General features: G+C 41.9%; 1 protein-coding gene across 1 annotated transcript; it reads right to left on the bottom strand.

The window, feature by feature from the left end:
* Window positions 1-365: 365 nt before the first annotated feature.
* Window positions 366-23029, bottom strand: MC2R (melanocortin 2 receptor). Its single transcript, XM_033934709.1, has 2 exons — window positions 22935-23029; window positions 366-1658 (listed from the first exon to the last, which is right to left on the bottom strand). The coding sequence occupies exon 2, from the start codon at window positions 1547-1549 to the stop codon at window positions 596-598; it is 954 nt and encodes a 317-aa protein (XP_033790600.1). The 5' UTR covers window positions 1550-1658; window positions 22935-23029; the 3' UTR covers window positions 366-595.
* Window positions 23030-23326: the final 297 nt, after the last annotated feature.

Here is a 23326-nt window from a genome sequence, read left to right as displayed (position 1 = left end):
ATAATGATCAAAAATAACAATGTCATTAAAAAAAATATAATACACATATGTTTCTTTAAAATTTAAGGCCTCCTTTTACTAAGCTACAGGAGCAATAAGTCATGTGACAAATGCTCCAACGCCCATTCAGTCCCTATAGGCCAGTGGTCTCAAACTCAAACCCTTTGAAGGCCACATTTTGGATTTGTAGGTACTTGGAGGGCCTCAGAAAAAATAGTTAATGTCTTATTAAAGAAATGACAATTTTGCATGCGGTAAAACTCTTTATAGTTTATAAATCTTTCCTTTTAGCCAAGTCTTAATAATAATATTGTAATTTATAGCTAAAGAGACATATGATCAAAAAACTGTTTTATTTTACTTCTATGATTACGATAAACATACCGAGAGCCTCAAAATAGTACCTGGCGGGCCACATGTGGCCCCCAGGCTGCGAGTTTGAGACCACTGCTATAGGCATAAGAGCATTTAACACGTCGGCCTTCACAATCGGACTTAGTAAAAGAGGGGATAAAATTCCAGAATGGCAATACTAGGCACTGGTTTCTAGAATGTTATATTTCAGCTATGTTCTCAATTCTGAACTTTTCTCAGTCTATCTAGGCCACGGACAACAAAACATTTTCTTAAAAGTAGTTCTAAGTTCGGGACTTCGAAATGCATAAATTAACGGATCAATAACTGAATTGCACATAATCAGTGTACAGTTCACATAGAATATTGACAGGTAGCATGCACAGTATGGGTTTTGTGGGCAGAACTTTACAAGAAGGAGGTGCAGTACAAATGGGGCCCAGCAGCATATGAAGACTCCAAGTAGAACTGTTAACGTAATGGCTCCTTTCATGTTGGCTCTCTGGTGAACTGCATTCCATTGTCCAGGCAGCGATGCTATCTTCTTGGCATGTGATCGGGCGAGAATGAACATGTGGATATAGAGGCAGATTATGAAGACTAGCATCAAAAGAAACATCACAGTGAAGCAAATAATTGTAGCGGTGTCATGGAAAAAAATGATCATGGCAATGGCGCTCCCACCACCAAATAGCCAAATTCCAGCCAGGATGGCTGTAGCACGTCTCATTGTCATGATGTTGTGGTATCGTAACGCATGAAATATGGTTATGTAACGGTCTGCAGCAATGGCTGACAAGCTGAAGATAGACCCCAGCAAAGACAGAATGAAAATCCAGTCCATGACGTCATCCATCTTTTTCTCAAGCGGCCCTGTTCGCTCCAGATACCCCATGTTGGATAAGATGATCATAATATTCTCCAGAATCTTGTACAGACTGCTCAGCATGTCGGACACAGCCAAGCTGCAAATGAAAAAGTACATGGGCAAGTGAAGGTTCTTATTCCGAAGCACGGCTAAAATGACCAGCAGGTTTTCCAATAGGCCAATAGCTGAAATGGTGAACAAGACTTCTTCTGGTACTAAAACCCTTCTGCAGTCAGTAGTATTTGAAGGAAGGAAAGTAGAATAATTAACTGGACTGCTCGTCTGCCCAATGGGTCTAATTATTTCAGAAGATTTGTCCATCCTCATTTTTTCTCTTTGCTGGGGGGTCCAATTAGCAGTCACTTCTGAAACTGGTGATTTTTTCTTCTTCTATTTTGGGGCATATCAGAGACTTGATAACAATGTCATGAGCAAACTGAAATAGAACATGACAATAATTATATTATGGGATTCATGAATCTGTGTAATAAATACAAAATATGTCTACAAACGAGACTTAAGAGCAATCAAAATACAGTGTCCAAGGAATATAAGTGTGTTGGTGACATTGTTCTTAAAATTTGATCTATTCTACACTAAAACCAGTCTTTTGTATAGATCTTCTAGAAAGGTTGCTAGTGAGACCCCACCTTGAGGATTCTCTCAGTTCTGGAGGCTGTATCTTCATAAAGATATTGCTAGGATGAAAGTACGTAGTTAAGAAATGGGCTGCTATAAAGGCATGGGCTCTTCACATAAACTTTATATAGAGATACACAATTTTAAATGCAAAAAGTATTTATCCCCTTTTCTCAAATACCCTTCCCCAAGCCTAAAAGCAATAAGATAACATTTGAGCTGTAAACCTCCTGCCCTCTCCCTCTTTTTTCATTTTACTGTACCCCACCTGATCCAGCTAGTCAGGATCCTCCTGCTTTTGTGCAATCCCCTCCCCCAATCACCTTTCTGTACCTCTACAATACACACCAAACCAGCACCAGAGTCACCCAGCAGGAGGTAGAGTCCCTCCTACCATGCTCTGACAATAAATTATTTATTTGAATTTTTAGCCTCTCTTCCCAAAGGAGCTCAGAACAGATTACAAATCAGGTACTGAAGCATTGCCCTATCTGGGCAGTGGAGGATTAAGTATTTTGCCCAGGATCACAAGTAGAGAATGACACAGGGACAAATTTTTCCCCATCCCTGTGGGAATTCATTTCCTGTCCCGTCCCTGCAAGTTCTTTTCCTGTCCCTGCCCCTTTTCTGCAAACTCTGTCCTCATCTGCACAAGCCTCAAACACTTTAAAATCATAAGTGTTCTAGGCTTGTGCAGTTAAGGTAGAGCTTTCAAGCAGGGCAGGATTAATTTGTGAAGGGCCCCTAGGCACACAAGTACACTGGGCCCCCTGCCCCGCCCTGCACCACCCCACCATACGCCAAGGCGGAAACAGGAATCTGCGTCATAGGGAAGCTTTGGGCAAGCAGCACCGCTTGCACAATTACAGTTCCCGTTGCCTTTCTTACCCACGTTGCTTGCTTGCCTTACTTTCCGTCGATGGGGGGGGCTGCATTGCCGATTGGGGTGGGGCCCGCGTTGCCAATTGGGGGGGGCCCACGTTGCCAATCGATACTGGAGGGGCCCATCGCTGTTTGGAAAAAACAATGTTGATGCCCTCCTTCATTGGGCCCCCCTGACCATTTTCGGCCCTAGGCACGTGCCTACTTGGCCTATTGGATAATCCTGCCCTGCTTTCAGGAATGAGGCAGGGACAAAACTCATGGGGACGGGACAGAGAAATTGAGCTCCTGCAGGGATGGGGACAAATTTGTCCTCATGTTGTTCTCTAGTCACAAGGAGCAGTGTGGGGTTTGAACCCACAACCTCAGGCTGCTGAAAGATTGGAGAAACTGGGGCTCTTTTTCCTGGAGAAGAGGAGACTTAAAGGGGATATGATTGAGACCTATAAGATCATGAAGGGTATAGAGAAAGTGGAGAGGGACAGATTCTTCAAATTTTCAAAAACTACAAGAACGAGAGGGCATTCGGAAAAGTTGAAAGGGGACAGATTCAAAACCAATGCTAGGAAGTTCTTCTTCACCTAGCAAGTGGTGGACACCTGGAATGCGCTTCCAGAGGGCGTGTTAGGACAGAGTACGGTATTAGGGTTCAAGAAGGGATTGGACAATTTTCTGAAGGAAAAGGGGATAGAAGGGTATAGATATATGATTACTACACAGGTTCTGGACCTGTTGGGCCGCTGCATGAGCGGACTGCTGGGCACGATGGACCTCTGGTCTGACCTAGCAGAGGCACTGCTTATGTTCTTATGTTCACTACGTCAATATTTAGCATAGTTATGAGAACAATGCAGGAACTGGTCCTATCAGTGAAAATAGTAAATCATTCTGCCATCTTGATTGGGATTCTCCCAGGGTGAGTTTGGTGTGTTTGTAGGGTTGTGGATAGGCTTCAGGAAAAGGAATAATGGGGAGAAAATTATAGAAATGAAGTGCAGAGAGAAGGATTGTAACAGTGATAATGAGCACACGAAAAAATAAAATAAGTCCAAAGTAATTTTCACCACAAAATAACCAAATAGAAGTGGAAATATTTTTAGCAGACAAACCATGTGATTATGTCAATTTCTCCATAAATAATAAATTTGAGGGGTCTTAGATTTTTTTTAAGTATTCAAATTTTATTTTTAATTTTTAAGTTCTTACCCTCCCCTTTTATCATGCTGCGCTAGAGATTTTTAGCTTGGGCGGGCCAGGTAAGTGCTCCAATGCTCATAGGAATTGTGTGAACATCAAAGCATTTACAGCGCTGGCCTGTGCTAAAAATTTCTATCATGCCTTGATAAAAGGGGCCATTAATTTTTTAGATATTTGAGCTTTAAAGGTGGAAAACAGAGACAAGCTTTAAACAAATGTTCAAACTGCTCAAATTCACACACCATCATCTGCTCCAGAAGCGTGCCAACAACCAATAGGCCTGGGGAAAATTTTCTACCATCAATAAAACTCTTCAATTGTTTAGGGCCAGATAACACAACATTCTTACCCTCAATCTTAGCACAACTTTTGCAGGGAAATTGCAAGAAAAAATAGCCCTCGTAGTCAAAACCTGAGGATGCAGAGCCACAAAGGCTCTGTGTCTCACCTTTGTAGATTTAGAGAAATCAGGTACGAAGGTCGTTTCATAAATAATGCACACTATTTTTTTAATTTTTTTTTTAATTTACATGTTTTATCTGTTTTTCAAATATTTCTTTACAGTCCTTCAATATAGTCTCCCTGCTTTGCAATGACCGAGTCCCAATGTCCGGGAAAGCTTCATTATTCTATCCAAGTCACTGTTTTGTTCAGTTGCCGTATGGCTCGGGTACCGGCGGAAAAAAGCTCTTCCAGAGATGCAAAATGATGTCCACGCATAAATTGTTTCAACTTTGGAAAAAGGTCGAAGTCTGGTGGACTCGTGTCTGGTCTGTAGGGAGCATGAGGTAACACCTCCTAGCCGTATTTGTGTAGTTTTTCAATGACGAGAGCTCCATCTTCCCCATGGCCAAAAAAATTTTGATGCGCTCAATCAAAAGTCAAACAAATGATGATTCTTGCTTATGATCATGAAGGCATCATCGTCACAGACAATGTTCCATGTGGAAGAAGTGTCACAGCAGTGTATTATCATGATTTTTTGCGAAAAATAAACAAAACCTGATCTCAGTTGCTCTTGGCTGGGCCACTCATTCTTCACAGCAATGCTCGCCCGCACATAGGGAATGTCGTCATTGAAAAACTGCGCAAAATACGGCTGGGAGATGGCACACAGTTTGTAATACCCTGTTTTAAAGGCAGCCCATGTTAATCACTTACCCCTAAGGGCTCCTTTTATCAAGCCACGCTAGCGGTTTAATGCGCGTAATACCGTGTGCTATACCACCGGCCACACTAGCCCCTCCCTTGAGCAGATGGGAGTTTTTAGGCCAGCGCGGAGGTTAACGCATGATGAAATGTCACGCGCGTTAACCCCGCTAGCGCGGCTTGATAAAAGGAGCCCTAAGTCCATAAGCCCCCCTCCCTTTTTTTTATCAAACCGCAATAGCAGTTTTTAGCACAGGCCAGTGCACTGAATGCTCTGCGCTGCTCCCGTAGCTCATAGAGTTCCTATAGGCGTCAGGAACAGCGCAGAGCATTAAGTGTGCCGGCCTGCACTAAAAAATGCAATTGTGGTTTTGTAAAAGAAGAGGTAAGTGAGTTCTTGAAAGGTATTGCAAACAATAGAGCTCTTTTACAAAGCAACAGTAAGCACGATATGGCTTACCATAGGGTGTGCTGAGATGTCCCAGAGTAATATGGAGGATGTGCTAAAAAATAAATTTTATATTTTAGCACTGTGGCAGAGCTAATAGGTCAGGATACCCAAAACACGCCCCCTTGCTGTTTGAACACATGGCAGTGTTGGACCTCCAAATGCTGCCTTTACAAATTGGGATTTGGACATTTCAAGCACATGGACATTCATTTTAAAATTTTGGAATGTCCATTTGCTTTGAAAATGAGCACCATTGTCTCTCAAGGATAACCAGAATTATTTTGCACTTGGAGAGGCATAATCAAAACATACATCTAAGTTCGATTTTGAAGTATGGTGCTAGACACCCAGAGTCAGCAGTAGGAAAATGCCCATTGTCGAAAAATACATCTAGAATTTTTTTTTTTTTTTTTTTTAAATCATCTATCTGGACATCCACCCTATCTGTCCCAGCGGGCTCACAATCAATCTAATGTACCTGGGGCAGTGGAGGATTAGGTGACTTGCCCAGGGTCACAAGGAGCAGAATGGGGTTTTGAACCCATAACCACTGTAGCTCTAACCACTACACCACACTCTCCTCTCAATCAGGATATCTTCCACATAGATAGATCTTACAACAGCTTGATGTATTTGTTTAAATGATCCTGCTAAAAGTCATTACACTGCTTTTTAAAGATGCCAAATATTTTCATTTCAAGTGAAACAAAGTTTGCAACACATGCACACGTAAATAAATGTAACGCATGAATGATACTTAAGGGTGTGTACTAGCCTGACTTGTCTATAAATATCCAGAGAGCCTTGGGATTTGGTCCAAAATCCAGACTGATAAATAGTTTCAAACTGTGAAAAAGATTTAAATTGAGGAGCTCTAAAATGTATTCATCTTATGGTGCTGAAATGAATAAGGATCCTCTCCGACAGCAAACATGTTTTGAACCTAATAAGTACAGCTCACAGAGTGAATCTTTGGGAATATTCTTTGGATACTGCCACTGATGGGATAATTGTTTGCCCAGAAAAAAGAAGAAGAGTATCCCAGATAAGTTGTTTCTTTGTGATTATGTAGTAGAAATATTTCTCCTCTGAAACTAATCAGCCATCTAGGTAGAGCATGTAAGTAGTATAATTTTGCTTTTGTTTGTTATGTATAGGATTCTTACCAAAGAGATTATGATTCATTTGAATCTGAATTAAAGATATGCAAGCTGCATCATCTTACCAATTTTGTTTCCCCTCCTGATCATGTTTCCTCCCTCTACTAATCATTCAATAAACTGAAATAAACACATGGAGGGGCATAATAAAAAAAGTCTAAGTCCCCTTTTGGCCTACGGTCTTAAACGTTGAAAGTAGAAGCAGGGAAAATGTCCATTATCAAAAAAAATGTCCAAAAGGAGGGTTTTTTTGATAATGGCCTGCCTCTATGTTCAGCTGTTTAAACGCCCAGACCACCACTACGTCTAAACTTATACCCTATAATCAACCTAAAAAAAGCCTAAGCCCCAAACATCCAAAACAAGGCGAAGGAGGAGCCAGTCCTTTGCCTAAAAGCTGGATTCTGTAACCGGTGTCTGTCAAAAACAACACCGGTTTGTAGCAAGATTTATGGTATATACTAATCAGTTACATAAACAAGTTACATGTCTGTTAGATTTGTCTAGGGAAAACCATAAACGCTGATCCAGGTTCAGCTTTATTGCCTGTTTACATGACACAAGACCCAGGCTAATGAGAAATACTTTTATTATGAAAATAGAAAAATATAATTCACAAGCCAGCTGCAATATCTAAATATTGTTCACAAAATATCTGATTACATAAATGAAACTCAGTACATAATTATCACAATACACTTGTTAGATAACTAAGTAAAACTAATTGTTACACACACTAAACAATTCCTTATAATAATAAAATCCCTGATTAGCAAATGATTACAGTAATCACCAAGGTAGCTTCACAAACCTTGTCCTGTTTCACAATCGGATATACTTATCTAATCCCAGCTGATAAGATAATAAGTTCCGTATTCTTATCATCTGATTAGGACTCCGCCGAAGATTAGGTGAAATGGAAACTTTCTTGTTAGCTTGAGGAGACGTAAGAAATCCTTTGTTACAGGCACACGTGTTCGTCAGCCCCTGGTAAGGCTATAACTCATTGGCAGACAAGTTTCCTTTTAGTGCTGGAATTCAGAGCTGTTTTAGAGTCCGAATCACTCTCTCTTAGACAGAGAGTCACACTAGGGAACTTTACAGGTCTAATTATTAAAATAAAAAGGTCGCGGGCAGAACACCTGTGGTAAGATGTGAGCTTCCTCACATCCCGACACAGACTAAATTATCATTAGCACCTTTTCACTTGAATCTCGTCAGATGACTTCCTCGGACCAATCCAGAAACAGAACTTAGATGAATAGCCTTTCTGTGTAAGGTGTCATATAGGCTGGTAGACATAGGTGCCGTTAGACAGATAAGAACAGGATAGGAGTATAACTCCCCCAAGAATCACACAGTCTAATTATGAAGACACAGATGGATGTCCTTGAGTAGAATGCCATTCTGGTACATACCCAAAATGCATCAGGCAGAAACAGCAAAGATGTGTTCTTTCTTCTTGCAAAGTTCATGCTGGAAAGATTTCTTGCAGACAATGGTTCAGGCTTGATGATGTCAGAGAGGCCTAAACTTCAGGTGCAAATGCGGAAACACCCCTACAGGTTACAGAATCCCCCCCCCACGACATCGGGGCAGGAGGGAGCCCAAGCCCTTCTGGCCCGTGGCACCCCTAACCCTCACCCCCCACTAAAATATGGGCAGGAGTGATCCCAGGCCCTCCTGCCCTTGATGCAACCCCCCCATGACTGCCCCCCGAACCCCAGATTACCCCCCCACCCAACCGGCCCATGTGCCTAAGGCCCCGCCCACAGGATCCCTCCTGCTCATATTTTAGTGGGGGGTGGGGGTTAGGGGGTGTCGCCGGGCCAGGAGGGCTTGTGCTCCCTCCTGGCCAGATGGTGGGGAGGGGAGGGGGGTTGGAGATCGCCGGGTCATGAGGGCTTGGGCTCCCTCCTGGCCCCATCGGACTCGGCGGGGGGGATCACGGGGCAAGAGGGCTTGGGCTCCCTCTTGCCCCGAACCTAATCGGGGGTTTGGGGTGCCGCCGGGGCAAGAGGGATTGGGCTCCCTCTTGCCCCTACTTAGTCGGGGGCTCAGGGTGTTGCTGGGCAGGAGGGCCTGTGCTCCCTCCTGGCCGGATCATGGGGAGGGGAGGGGGGTTGGAGATCGCCGGGCCATGAGGGCTGTGCTCCCTCCTGGCCCCATCGGACTCAGCGGGGGGGGAGGGGATTGCGGGGCAAAAGGGCTTGGGCTCCCTCCTGCCCGATCATAATAGCTGGGGGAGGGCTGATCGCTGCAGGAGAGATGGCTCATCTCTCGCCAGCGATGGTGATCGCCCACCCCCCTCCAAACCGCGGCACTTTGGGGTGAGGATCGCGGTTTGGAGGGGGGTGGGCGATCACCATCACTGGCAGGAGAGATGAGCCATCTCTCCTGCAGTGATAGGCAGGTTGCTGGGACCGCTGAGCTGCAGCGATGAGCTCAGCGGCCCCTTTTTCAGCACTTATACGTTTTGACTTAGACCAAGTCAAAACAGGTATAAGTGCCGACTAGGCAACCTGCCTAATGTTTTGGTTATACCTGCTGCACGCCTAGGTCTAGGTTGGCTCACCTTCCACACACCGCCCGCCCTTTCCCCTCCTCTAAAAACGCCTCTTTTCGCTCTATGCGTTTAGAAGCAGGGGAAAGGCCTAAGCTGGTTTTAGATACGTCTAAAACCAGCTTTGATTATGGGTACTTGGACGATCAGGCTTTTTGATTGTCCAAGTACCCATTTAGGCCACTTTTTAGACATTGGTTTTTTTTAATTATTATTATGAGCTCCAAAGCCAATTGCAATAAGAAATTCTGCAAGTGAAAAAGCAAAGAGTTAATTAATTATGTAAGTATGATATGAATATCACATATAAGTTAGGCTGTTACCATAGTCGTTCTCTGTTAGGGCTTCTTTTATCAAGCCACGGTAGCGAGTACCGTGCGGCATATGCACCGAAGCCCATTCAATCCCTATGGGCTTCGGTGCATAGGGTGGGCAGGTCCTAAATGAGGAATGACCAATCCAACTGGTGTAAAATCTCAACCTTCACCACAATTGGAAAGAGCTGATAAAAGGAACAAAAAGCCTTGAGTTAAGAAGGTGTTCTCTCTCATAAAAGAGTGAAACAAAAATAATTACAAACCATACACTAAAACCAAGACCAAACAAGTAAAATTCCACTCTCAAGTTCCTGTGTCTGTTTAAAATGGTAAATAACTACCAAACAAATGCAAAAACCAAGGGCAAACGTACAATTCCACTCACATGACCCTGGGTCCATTTGAAACAATAGTCTAGCTTATTTGTTACACTCATGTCATACGTACATAATTAATTAACTCTAAAAAGTTGTTTGTGGGTTGTTTTTTTTTAATCTTTATTCATTTTAAAACCAGCACAAAGTGCAACATATTATCAATCAATTAACTCAATAGATAGCACTCAATTCCTTCAAATGATAGAATAAATACATAACCCCCTCCCCATCCCCACCCACCCTTCCTAAAAGTGTAAAAACGTTTAATGTAATGCAAATGATCAAGATAAACAACCTTGTAATCAAATAATAAATTAATTGCATACCCCTCCCCCTCCCACCCACCCATCCTGGATGTGCAGAATCAAAGGGCTAAATCCAATAATCAATCCTTACATGAAAAGGTTTTTTTTTTTGTTAAAAGGAACACCTTTAAATAGTATGACCCAGAGCTAAAAAAAATAATAATAAAAAAAAAGTTAACATAAAAAAAGTCTTAAATCAGTGCTTTCATGATTTAAAAATCCTTTGTAACACTGTACTGGACATGCACCATAAAATCTTGTTAGCAAACTATAGAGTCGAGTTCAGTGCACAGTACCACAATTTTAATGTTTTTAAGCTGGTTTTTTTTAGGTGGTTTATGATGGTAATTTTACATGATATGGAGTGGCAAACATTTCAAGGGCTGCTAAAACGGCCTCTTTAATTTACACCTGTTGAATAGATTAAGAAGATTTCTCCCATTAGAAGAGTTTACAACGAAGTTGAAATAATTAGTAGTATCCAGATTGATTGCTTTAATTCTGTTTATGCAAAATTTCTAATCAATCTGCCACAGCATGCATTCCAACAGATTCTAAATTCTGATGCATCTTTAAGTGTAAGGATCATTACAGGACCCTATCTAGGCCAGTCCACACTTGGCTTCAGTACCATGCCAAGTTGGTGCAGAAAGGATCAATTTAGTGAAAACAGAATGTATACCATTCTGCTACAGCATACCCCACTGGGTTGACTCCAGTAGTTCTGCCTGCTTTTATATAAGCTAGAGCAGTGGTTCCCAAACCCTGTCCTGGGGGACCCCCAGCCAGTCAGGTTTTCAAGATATCCCTAATGAATATGCATGAGAGATATTTGCATACCTGTCACTTCCATTATATGCAAATCTCTCTCATGCATATTCATTAGGGATATCTTGAAAACCCGACTGGCTGGGGGTCCCCCAAGGCAGGGTTTGGGAACCACTGCGCTAGAGACTACTAGGATGACTTTTGGCACAAATTAGGTTGTGTCCGGGGGGCATTTTCTCCAAATGGGTTAGTTTTGTTCATAAAAAGCAAAAATAGCCATGGGGGATAATGATGTTACTGGAGACACACTGGGGGGGGGTTTTGTATTAAGTTAAAAAATAAGATACATTAAGAACCCAGCCTGTTAAATAGTTGTGTTTTTATCTGTTTTCTAAAATCAAGATAAATGGAAGCTTCTAACACAATGTTGGCAAGCCATGTATTCAGTTTGGCCGCCTGAAAAGAAAAGGTTCTCTCGAGGAACCTTTTGTAATGACAGGATTTTATTGAGGGATATGCAAACAAGTGTACTCTTTGAGAGCTCTTGTTAGTGTAACTCAGAGTAAAATGAGGGGTAAGATAGCCTGGTAGCATGCCAAATACTGTTTTATAGCAGATACATGAAAACTTAAACAAGACTCTGGATTCAAATGGCAACCAATGAAGCTTTTGATAAAAGGAGGTAACATGCTTCCATTTTTTTAGGCCAAAAATGAGGCGAACAGCCTTATTCTGGATCACCCTCAATTTTCTGAGAATTTTCTTGAAGCACCCAAATATATGATGTTACAATAGTTAAGAATACTCAGAATGGAAGATTGAACTAACAAACAAAAAGAGGCTTCGTCAAAGTACTTCTTAATGGTGCAAAGTTTCTAGAGCACCAAGATACTTTTCTTAAATGTTAAATCAGAATGTTTTTCCAATGTGAGGTGTTTGTCCAAAGTTACTCCCAATATTTTTAGGAATTGTTTGATATTGTAATCCAACCCGTTCACATGCATCATTGTTTCTTTGATTTTGTCGTTGGGAGTTGCTAAGAAAAATGGAGTTTTTTCTGTATTTAATTTCAGTTTGAAAGCAGCCATCCAAAGTTCGATCTGATTTAAAATAATTGATAGTGAATTTATGAACCCGGATGAGAGACAGATTAGCGGGATGACTATGGTAATGTCATCCACATAGATATAGAATTTAAGCTTTAGGCTTTGTAAGAAATTTCCCAAAGAAACAAGAAAGATGTTGAACAAGGTGGGGGACAAAGGGGAGCCCTGAGGAACTCCACAGGAGTTATCCCAACTGTAGAACAGAATATCATCCTTAAACACCTAATAAGATCTATTGCCCATGGAACCCATTCAGGACATTTCCCGATGGATTTCCCAATGGATTCCAAATAATCCAGAAGAATAAGGTGATCGACCAAGTCAAATGCACTACTCAGATGAAGTTGCAAGATCATAGCACTTTAACCTTGACTGAATAGTGAGTGCAGGTAATCAAACAGAGAAGCTATGACTGTTTCAGTACTATAACCTGACCGGAAACCTGATTGGTTGTCAGGCAAGATGTTGTACTTCTCTAAATATGTAATTAGTTCAGCATTTACCACCCCCTCCTAAATTTGGTGGCCAGGGGGATACTAGCAATAGGTCTAAAATTAGATGCAATATTAGATGGTTATTTAACATTTTTTTTCTAATTGTTGTAATCACAATTTGACCTTGTTCCACTGGAAATTTTCTTATGAATAATATAGAATTAACCCAAGTCAGCAGTTTAGCCTTAAAATTAACCGGGGTGGTTTTCATAACATTCAGAGGGCAGGTATCCAATCTACAGTAAGATTTAGCGTACTTATTATATAATTTACTAAAGGTTTGCCAATCAAAAGCTGTAAACCTGTTCCAACTGAGATCTGCTCTAAAAACATCAGAATCTTGCAGAATAGGATAACACCAGTGAAGATCGACAGGATCGGTGAGAGAAGATCTTAGTTTTTTTATTTTGGAATTGAAAAAAATCAGCCAGACTGTTTGCAGATAGGGTAGATTCTTCTACAATATCAGTGAGTGTCTCTGTATCATATAAATCATTAACTAGTTTAAAAAGATTGCTACTATTAATTGATACGTTGCCAATTTTTTGGGCATAAAAATTTTTACGTTAAAAAGATTAAAAACCAAAAAAAGAAATTTCACAGTATTCTGGAGCTTCTAAAACTTAAATCTGATCCCACACCTTTGAGAATAAGACAGCAATTTTGGCATTACTTCTCCTTCTCTGGCAACAGTGGCGTACCTAGGGGGGGGCGGGGGGGCGGGCCGCCCCGGGTACCAGCCCTAAGGGGGTGTTCCCGGCCTTGCCGTTCAGTCCCCCGCCACCCCCGAAGGACCGCTCGCCCCACTGACCTTCCTGCACCACCTGTGAAGCAGCCCGCAGCAGGATCGCGAAGTCAGCGTCAGCATCCCTGCGCTGCTTCCTGCGCCGCGATCCCGCCCCTCCTCTGACGTCAGAGGAGGGGCGGGACCGTGGCGCAGGAAGCAGCGCAGGGATCGCTGACGCTGACTTCGCGATCCTGCTGCGGCTGTTCATAGGAGGTGCGGGGAGGCCAGGGGGGCGAGCGGTCCTTCGGGGTGGGTCGGGGCATCAGGCCTTCAGGGTGGGGCGGGCGGGCAGGCAAGCAGGCTTTCAAGGGGGAGGGGGTGACAGGCAGGCAGGCAGGCCTTCAAGGGGGGACAAGCCTTCGGGGGGGGTGCAGACCTTCAAGGGGGGCAGGCCTTCAAGGGGGGCAGGCAGGCCTTCAGGGGGGTGCAGGCCTTCGGGGGGGGTGTAGACCTTTGGGGGGTACAGACCTTCAAGGGGGTGCAGGCCTTCAAGGGGGGGAACAGGCCTTCAAGGGGGGAAAGGCAGGCAGGCCTTCAAGGGGGGGGACAGGCCTACAAGGGGGGGGACAGGCCTACAAGGGGGGGGACAGGCCTACAAGGGGGGGACAGGCCTTCAAGGGGGGGTGCAGGCCTTCAAGGGGGGTGCAGGCCTTCAAGGGGGAGACAGGCCTTCAAGGGGGGGAAAGGCAGGCAGACAGGTCTTAAAGGGGGGACAGGCCTACAAGGGGGGGGCAGGCCTACAAGGGGGTGGGACAGGCCTTCAAGGGGGGGACAGGCCTTCGGGGGGGTGCAGACCTTCAAGGGAGTGCAGGCCTTCGGGGGGGGTGCAGTCCTTCAAGGGGGTGCAGGCCTTCAAGGGGGGGAAAGGCAGGCAGGCAGGCCTTCAAGGGGGGGACAGGCCTACAAGGGGGGGAGAAGCTACAAGGGGGTGGTACAAGCCTTCAAGTGGGGGACAGGCCTTCGGGGGGGGGTGCAGACCTTCAAGGGAGTGCAGGCCTTCGAGGGGGGTGGTGCAGGCCTTCAAGGGGGTGCAGGCCTTCAAGGGGGGAAAGGCAGGCAGGCAGGCCTTCAAGGGGGTCAGGCCTACAAGGGGGGGGGGGAGAAGCTACAAGGGGGGGGGACAGGCCTTCAAGTGGGGGACAGGCCTTCGGGGGGGTGCAGGCCTTCGGGGGGTGCAGACCTTCAAGGGGGGGACAGGCAGGCAGGCCTTCAAGGGGGGGACAGGCCTACAAGGGGAAGGGACAGGCCTTCAAGGGGGGTGCAGGCCTTCAAGGTGGGACAGGCAGACCTTTAAGGGGGGACAGGCCTTTGGGGGGGGACCATGATTTAGAAGTACACGGAGGGAAGGGGGTGTTCAAAGAGACATGCATATGCCAAACTTTGGGGGGGGGGAAGAAATAATGGGTCTGAAAATAGAGGAGAGGGAGAGAGATGATGGACCATGGGATTTAGGGAGGGAAGGAACAGAAAGGGAGAGAAATTGGACACAAGGGATGGTGTGGAGGAGGGATAGAGATACTGGATAGGAGGGTAATTAGGAAAAGAAACGGAGAGATGGTGGACTCTGGGATGGTGGGGAAGGAGGGAGAGATGCCGGATGAAAGGATATTTAAGAAAAGGTGGATCTGTGGAGGGAGATGAAAAAAAGGAAAGATACCAGACTTCCTGGGAAGGGAAGGGAAATGGAAAGGGAGGACAGAGTTGGCAGATGGATGGTTAGCATGCAGAAAGAAGGAGACCCTGGCAAGCAAGTTATCAGAAGAAAACCAGAGCCTTGGACCAACAAGATTTGAAATATAACCAGACAACAAAAGGTAGAAAAATTAATTTTATTTTCTGTTTTGTGATTATAACATGTCAGATTTGAAATGTGTATCCTGCCAGAGCTGGTGTTGGACTGCAAACGTGAGCTAGGATTTAACAGAAAGAGGAAAAGTCCTTTTTGTTTCTTTATTTTATTTACACCACAGCGCCAGTGTGGTTAGGAGAAGCCAAAGGGGGTGAAAAAGCTATAAAACCCACCAGGAGTTTTGAAAAAAATCACCCAACTGGGCAGGAAAATCGAATTGAAAAACCAATTCAATAGGGCTGAATCGAATCAAAATTTTTTTTTCCTGTATCTGGCAGCATTAGTTTGCGCTACTGTCTTAGACTTTAGGACCTGGGATTGGGGAGAGATGGCATCCTCAGTACTTTATAATGCAAGTGAAACGAGGATTTGGTCAGACTTTTGAAGGGTCTGCAGAAAAAAAATATTGTATAGGCTGGGGACATGAGACAGCAGGAAATGGGAACTTTTCTTCCTTCTATTTTTTGTGAATGGAAAGGCTGAGGATGTCAGAGAGGTCAGTTAAAATATGTGCTTTATAAGAAAATATAATAATGTGTTTTATAAAGTTTATAGCATAGCTGGCCTACCCAGTGAGGTGTTCCTAGTGGTGATGGTGGCAGCGTGTCAATGTGTTGAGAGGAAGAGGTGGTCTGGGAAATTCTGCTGAGCAAACTCCGGGCCCATTTCCACCCCCCAGTTAGTCCACTCCACTCAACTGATTCACACACTGAGTGGGTCTTTGGGTGTTGTTTTGGGATCTCTTCCAGTGGTTTATCTCCTTCTGGTCCAAGGAAGGAAACTTTGTTATCCTTAGCATTGACCTACAGAATATGTTTGTAACAGCGCTGCTTGTGTGGCATTAGGCTATGTAGTGATCGAAAGAAAAAAACAGACCTTTGCACATTTTTGCACTATATGGTGGGTGTATGAGGAGATTCACATTTCCTGCACAGCTAAGTCCATGTGAAGTTACCTTGTGCTGTATTTGACATCTAGCAAGGTCTCTGTTTGAAAGGAAAGATCTAAACTTAAAAATGAAGTGGCCAGAAGTTATGGTAAAAGCAGATAGTGTAGCTGGTTTTAAGAAAGATTTGGACAAATTCCTGGAGGAAAAGTCCATAATCTGTTATTAAGACATGGGGGAAGTGTCTGCTTGCCCTGGATCGGTAGCATGGAATGTTGCTACTCTTTGGGTTTTGACCAGGTATTAGTGTCCTGGATTGGCTACCATGAGAATGGGCTACTGGGCATGATGGACCATTGGTCTGACCCAGTTAGGCTATTCTTATGTTATGTTCTCATCTGTAGGGGCCTTTGTTTTCACTTCTTATTTTAATGTATTTTTTTTCTGGGAACTTATCAGTGTTTTTTATAATGGGAACAAAAATGGAAGAGAATTAATGTGTGTGGAATGGGGGGGTAACTAATTTCTTCAGCTAAATAATTCAATCCACTTCAAACAGACATAGGAGAACTTGTGCACCATTCACACACCCTCCAACCAAAAACGTCAAAAGAAAAAAACTGTTCCGACAACCTCCTAGCCATTCGAGCTGCAACACTCGACCCCCAACTCTACAACCAATTGATATCAACCACAGACTGCAAAACCTTCAAAAAGAAATAAAAACCCTTCTATTCAAAAAACACATAAAACCGAACTAACACAATCAGAACTGTCCCAAGCATCACCTGCAACTACTCCATATGTACTTCTAATGTCATGACAATTTAGACATAATTTATGTTATGTTATGTTTGGAATAATGGTTACATATATGAGGTTCAATAAAAGAAAATTTTCACTGCCTGTTTCTATTCTGACCATTTATTCCATTTCATGGTTATTGCAAAAAAAAAAAAAAAAAAAAAGTTTTTTACGGGGGGGGGGGGGGTCAAAAAATGATGGGCCCCGGGTGCCACATACCCTAGGTACGCCACTGTCTGGCAACCAATTTAATTCTTTCATTTGATTTTCAGGGCCAGCAGGAGTTAATCATTAAGAACTGGTGGATGTTATTGCAAACTGTAAAAATCCCAGATAGTAGTCTGTCACTGCTTGCAGGAAACATAAAGTAATCAACTATAGGTACAAAATAAAACAGGGAACATAGACAAAAGGAAACATTAGCTATATGATTTTCAATTATGATTACACATATCAGTGGATTAGAGCAGTATTTCCTGATGTGTTCAAGCAGTGCTAGATGGTAGAATTTTTTAAAAAGAACATGGGCCTGCCTGCCTGCTTGCTTGCCTTGGGATGGGGGGCCCTGTCTGTTGGCCACTAGCCCTGCCTGCCCTGTGCCCTGCTTTCCAGCTATTAGCCATGTCCTGTGCCCTGTCCCTACCTGCCAGCCACTAGCCCTGCCTGCCCTGTGCCCTGCTTGCCAGCTATTAGCCCTGCCTGCCCTGTGCTCTGTCCCTACCTGCCTGCGAGCCAGTAGGCCTGCCTGCCCTTTGCCCTGTCCCTGTCTGCCCTGTGCCTTGTCCCAGCCTACCACTAGACTACCAGAGGGGGAACAGAGTACGGAGCCTGGCAGGGAGGGGGAACAAGGTTCAGAGCATGGCAAGGAATGTGGGGTTGGGTACAGAGCCTAGCAGAAATAATTTGGTTCAGAATGGTTTTTTTTCTTGTTTTCCTCCTCTAAATTTAGGGTGCGTCGTATGGTCAGGTACGTCTTATGGAACGAAAAATACGGTATATTGCTCCAACAGCTAATTAACTACCTCCTTTACAAAGCCATGCTAGCATTTTTAGTGCCAGCCGCCATGGTAACAGCTCAGATGCTCATAGGAATTCTATGCACATCGGAGCTGTTACTGCAGCGGCCAGCGCTAAAAATGCTAGCATGGTTTTGTAAAGGAGGGAGTTAATAAAAGCCTACAGAGAAAACAAGACACAGAGAGAAAAAAATGAAAATAAAAGCAGCCAGACAAGACATTCCAGGAAAAAATAGAGTAAGTATTCCATAAACTAAGAAAATACTTTTCCTAGCTCAGTTCCACAGAATGCATCCAGTAATGCCATAATAATGATAAGTGTTATTATCTTTAATCATTAAAGGGGGGGGGGAGTTTCCTTGTGACAATTGGTGTAACATCTATGAAAACAAATTAGCCACAGACTTTACAAAGAGGTGCACATTGCAGTTATCACAACATAGGGCTCCTTTTACAAAGGTTTGTTACGGCCTTAACACGCGGAATAACGCATGCTAAAATGCCACGCACGCTAGCTGCTACCGCCTCCTCTTGAGCAGGTGCTAGTTTTTCGGCTAGCGTGCGCTAATCCGGCGCGTGCACTAAAAACGCTAGCGCACCTTTGTAAAAGGAGCCCATAATAAATTCAGAGAAAAATAAGACATTTTTGACTAGATCCTTAAAAAAAAATCAGCACTGAAAAAATAGCGCTTGGTGCTATTCTTTAAATGGCACTCAGAGTTAGGTACATTGCCATTCCTGGGCATAGCAGGGTCAGAGTTAGAATATACACATATGGAGGGGGCATAATAAAAAAAAATGTCTAAGTCTCCTTTTGGCCTAAGGCCTTAAGCGATCCTGGTGTTATTAACAGCTGTGAAGATAAGTGAAACCTTTCCGTAGGTTCTTTTTCCTGTTCCCTGTGCACAGTGGTGGGATATGTCCCCATTTTGAAAGATTGCATTTTGAAAAATAGTGGAGTTGTTTGCCCATGATACAGAATAAGAACGGCTGAAAACCTCATTGGGTTGCCGTCTGCATATTAGACAAAGTTGAGGCTTTTTCTCCACTGTAATGAAATGGTTTTTCAATGAGCATTTCCACCACTCGGCTAATAACATTTTTTGATTGAAAGTTGATATATATAATTTAATGTAATATGGGATTTATGAGTCACGCTATGCCTAAAAAGTTTCAAGGCGACTTACAGTACAATTTATGGAGATACAGTTTAGTGCAGTGCAAGAACATAACATAACATCAAACTTCTTAATAGCGTAACCATGAGTTCTACGCGGTTTACAAAAGATTATAAACTAAAAACAATTTAAGAATGACAAAAAGGAATTATTTGACCGAGTATTTTGAAAAGAGATAAGTTTTCAGTTAAGTTCTGAAATATTTTATACGAACAAGCTCCAAGCAATAACAATCGAAAAACTGCTTGGAATGCTAAAGTATGGTCCAGAAATTTCTTGCTTTTACAGCCCTGTACTGACGGAAAGGTGACTAGGGCATGAGACTTTCTATTATTTTTATACGATGCAGTAGAGATGCATTATAGAACCTTTGAGATTCTATGAGGTAGAGAGTGTGATATTGTGCAGTTAACGAGATAATTTGGTACAGTTCATGTCATGATGCGTATTTGTATGCCAGTCAGTATTTTATAAGAGGTGACCTCCATGACTTTATAACCACTTTGCTAAATCCCTTGTATTAGCAATGTTTAAAAGAATATCTCATTGGTTGCGATATGTGTGACTCACACCATTGAAAATCTGAGATCTTTTTAATAAAAATATCCAATACCATAACTTCCAGTACCAAGGGAAGTAAAAATAAAAATCTTTGGAGTAACGTCTTATGCCTTTACTAAGGAAAAGAAAGAACAAAAGAATGAAAAACATGTTAAAAGACTAAAGAAAGTCAAGCAAAAACATAAGGATATACCTTATCCCCTGAAAAACAGCAAGACACCTAAGAGAAAAAATATACAAAATATTTTAAATACAGCAACACAATTTCCTCTTATTTCCCCACTTTTTTCTTATCCTTGCTATTTTCATATCACATTCTTCCCTGGATTATTTCTGCTTCTGTACTTAACTGATCCCAGATTTGTTTCCAGATATTTCTTTTTTCTCTTGCTTGATGTTTACTTTATTTAAAGTATAGATCCTCCCAAAGATATCCTTATTTAAAGTAATTTAAAACATTAAAATTGCCATAACTCAATCACACAAAATCTCCTGGGGAAATATATTACTTGGTCTACCTCAAATATTATCAGTCTCAAGCCAGACTCTGTAGAAAATTTTCCCACAGTCTTTACTTAATGATCCAGTTTCATCGACAGGAGCTTAGATCCTCTGTTTTGCAGTTTGAGACACTTTAAAATGGAACGATTATTTATTTATTTATTGCTAAATTTATGATATAAAAAAGGAAGAGAAGAAATGTCCCATGTAGCAAACAGCAGTACACAGGAAAAAAAAAAAAAAAGTGGAACATGGGGATGGTCAGAATTCTATATTCCACTGAATGTAATGTAGACAAGAGCAAAAATTCAAAGCCCTTTGAATTTTTGCTATTATCTACATTACATTAAATGGACTATAGAATACTGACTATTCATGTGTTCCACTAAATTTATGCAATATGCATCCAAAAAATGTAGAAACCAGCCCCCAATTCTATAATTGGCACTGTGAGCGGCATGCACAACTTAATTGAATAACAAGACAATTAGTGCTGATAATTGGTTTCTTAACAAACAATTTTTAACATTAACTGATTTGAATTCAAATTTATGCATGTAAATTTAGGCGTGTGATCATGCCTAAAATTTACACAGAGCGTCAAAAAGGGACCATGGAAATGGGAGGTCCCGGGCAGATTGAGGGCTATCCTCAAAGTTACGCATGTAATTATAGAATAAGGGGCATCTGTACCTAACTTTAGATGTGAGGTTTTCCACCACATTTTCATTGGTACAAATGGTCATGCCTAAAGTTAGACATGGCTCCTAGGCCTAAATGCTATTCTATAAACTGTGCCTAACTTTCCCCCCTTTTACAAAACTGTGATAGTGTTTTTCTGCATATAGCATTCAGCACATTGGTTTGCACTAAAAACCATTATCACAGTTTTGTAAAAGGGGAGGTGTATGGGCAATTTAAAGAATAGTGATTAGGTGAGTTTTTGGTGCTCATTTTTTAGGTACAATATATATAGGATCAGTCTCAAATGTAAATTGTACTTGTTATAAAATGTATGATACACTTTGCTGTTGAAGCACTCAAGGCATGGTACCAGAGAGAATAAATAAAAACCGGTAAAAGTCTTTGTGGTGCCACACTTCGACCCACTTTTAGCAAACCATGTTAGGGTTTTTTTTTTTTTAAATCTATAACTAGTAGACAAAAAAAATCACTACCCTGTGAACTGTCACTGCATACAGAAAGTTAATCAAACGAGCCTATGAGTGTCGGAGATTTTACTACAGCAGCTGGTGATTTTTTAAAAAAAACCTTAGCAACAAATTATAAAGGTATTTTTTGTCAAATTTTTACTTTTTAGGTATATAACTAGTAGACAAAAAAAATCACTACCCTGTGAACTGTCACTGTACCAGAAAGTTAATCAAACGAGCCTCAGACACACTGACTGAATATACAATTTCAGGTCAGGTACTTTTAGCCAATAAGGCAACATGTCCTTCACCATCAGCTCCTCTTACAAGTCAGGTAGGAAATTCAGTAAAAAAAACTCAAAGTCCGAGAAAAACCTGAACCCCACCCGACTGTAGAGCAATACACTGCTCTGTGACTGTACACTGTTAATTATATTTATTGCTCTACAGTCGGGTGGGGTTCAGGTTTTTCTCGGACTTTGAGTTTTTTTTACTGAATTTCCTACCTGACTTGTAAGAGGAGCTGATGATGAAGGACATGTTGCCTTATTGGCTAAAAGTACCTGACCTGAAATTGTATATTCAGTCAGTGTGTCTGAGGCTCGTTTGATTAACTTTCTGTGTACAGTGACAGTTCACAGGGTAGTGATTTTTTTTGTCTACTAGTATATAACTAGCATATAAAGTAAAAATTTGACAAAAAATACCTTTACAATTTGTTGCTAAGGGTTTTTTTTTTAATCACCAGCTGCTGTAGTAAAAGCTCCGACACTCATAGAATTCCTATGAGCATCGGAGCTTTTACCATAGCGGCTGGTGATAAAAACCCTAACGCAGCTTGATCAAAGGGAGCCTTTGAGTCCCTCAGTAGCAATGTGTGTCATAAATTTTTATAACATTCGGTTTCTACATTTTTGGATACGTATTGTATTAACAGTGAATATTTTGTAATGATCTCATGATGAACAGCAGTAGCAGGTTGCTTGCAGTTCCCTTATAAATGTCATTGATGGTACCAAATCATTTACACACATACACACACACACATCTCTTTCACAAAACCGTGTAAGCGTTTTTTTAGCGCAGGCCAGCACGCTCAATGCTTTACACTGCTCCCGACACTCATAGCATTCAGCGTGCCAGCCTACGCTAAAAACTGCTTCTGCAGGGTTTTTTTTTAAAGGGGGAGTTAAATAATTAGGGTGATATGCTCTATATAAGCTTATTCTGAGATTATTCTATTCCATGCTTGTGGACCCAATAAAGTATTAAGCAAAATAATTTTTTTCAACAATCCTTAATTTCTTAAATTTTGCTTGTTTCAATCCTAAATTGTGCAGCTCTTTATTTGCTAGGTATCTGTGTAATATATGTAGTGACAACATCTCGAACACAGTAAACATTAAATAAAGTGCCACCATAGTGATATAAACTAATATATAATGTTTAACATTTTTAATAGTACAATTATTGCTTCTTATTCAAGTTACTTTTATAGATTTTTCTTATACTTGCTATAGTTAAGGATATATGAAAAAAAATATATGTATATAGTTTTATATACGTACCTTAATACTTAAAGGACTGTAACTTTTAACTGCTGGGAATCAAATGGCTTATCAAGAGAACGAAATCAGCACAGCCCTTGCTCAAGGAAAATACTGGAACATCTAAATCAGAGAAAAGACATGGCTTGCTTTTATAGCCTTGAACTATTGCCACTTCTAATGAATTTCTGGTAGAGGAGGAGGAAAAACAGTGTTTGAATAAATTAACAGTTTCGGGAAAGGGATTTAATAAAAAATCACTAGAAAAATGTATGCAAATAAGGAAACACATTCATATAAATTGGAAAAAACAAACTTTAATCATAGGCAACGTCTATTTCATACACTCAAAATGCTTTAATTGCTGGTGTTTCCAGGGAGAATTATATTGCCTAATCAAGCTCATTTTGCTT

The sequence above is a fragment of the Geotrypetes seraphini genome, chromosome 2 (genome assembly GCF_902459505.1).
Source record: "Geotrypetes seraphini chromosome 2, aGeoSer1.1, whole genome shotgun sequence".
Taxonomy (NCBI): domain Eukaryota; kingdom Metazoa; phylum Chordata; class Amphibia; order Gymnophiona; family Dermophiidae; genus Geotrypetes; species Geotrypetes seraphini.
This window is presented reverse-complemented; position numbering and strand designations above follow the sequence as displayed.

Bases quoted from the DNA above. Each gene is read 5' to 3' on its own strand.
- MC2R (XM_033934709.1), bottom strand. From the start codon at position 1,549: ATGAGGATGGACAAATCTTCTGAAATAATTAGACCCATTGGGCAGACG.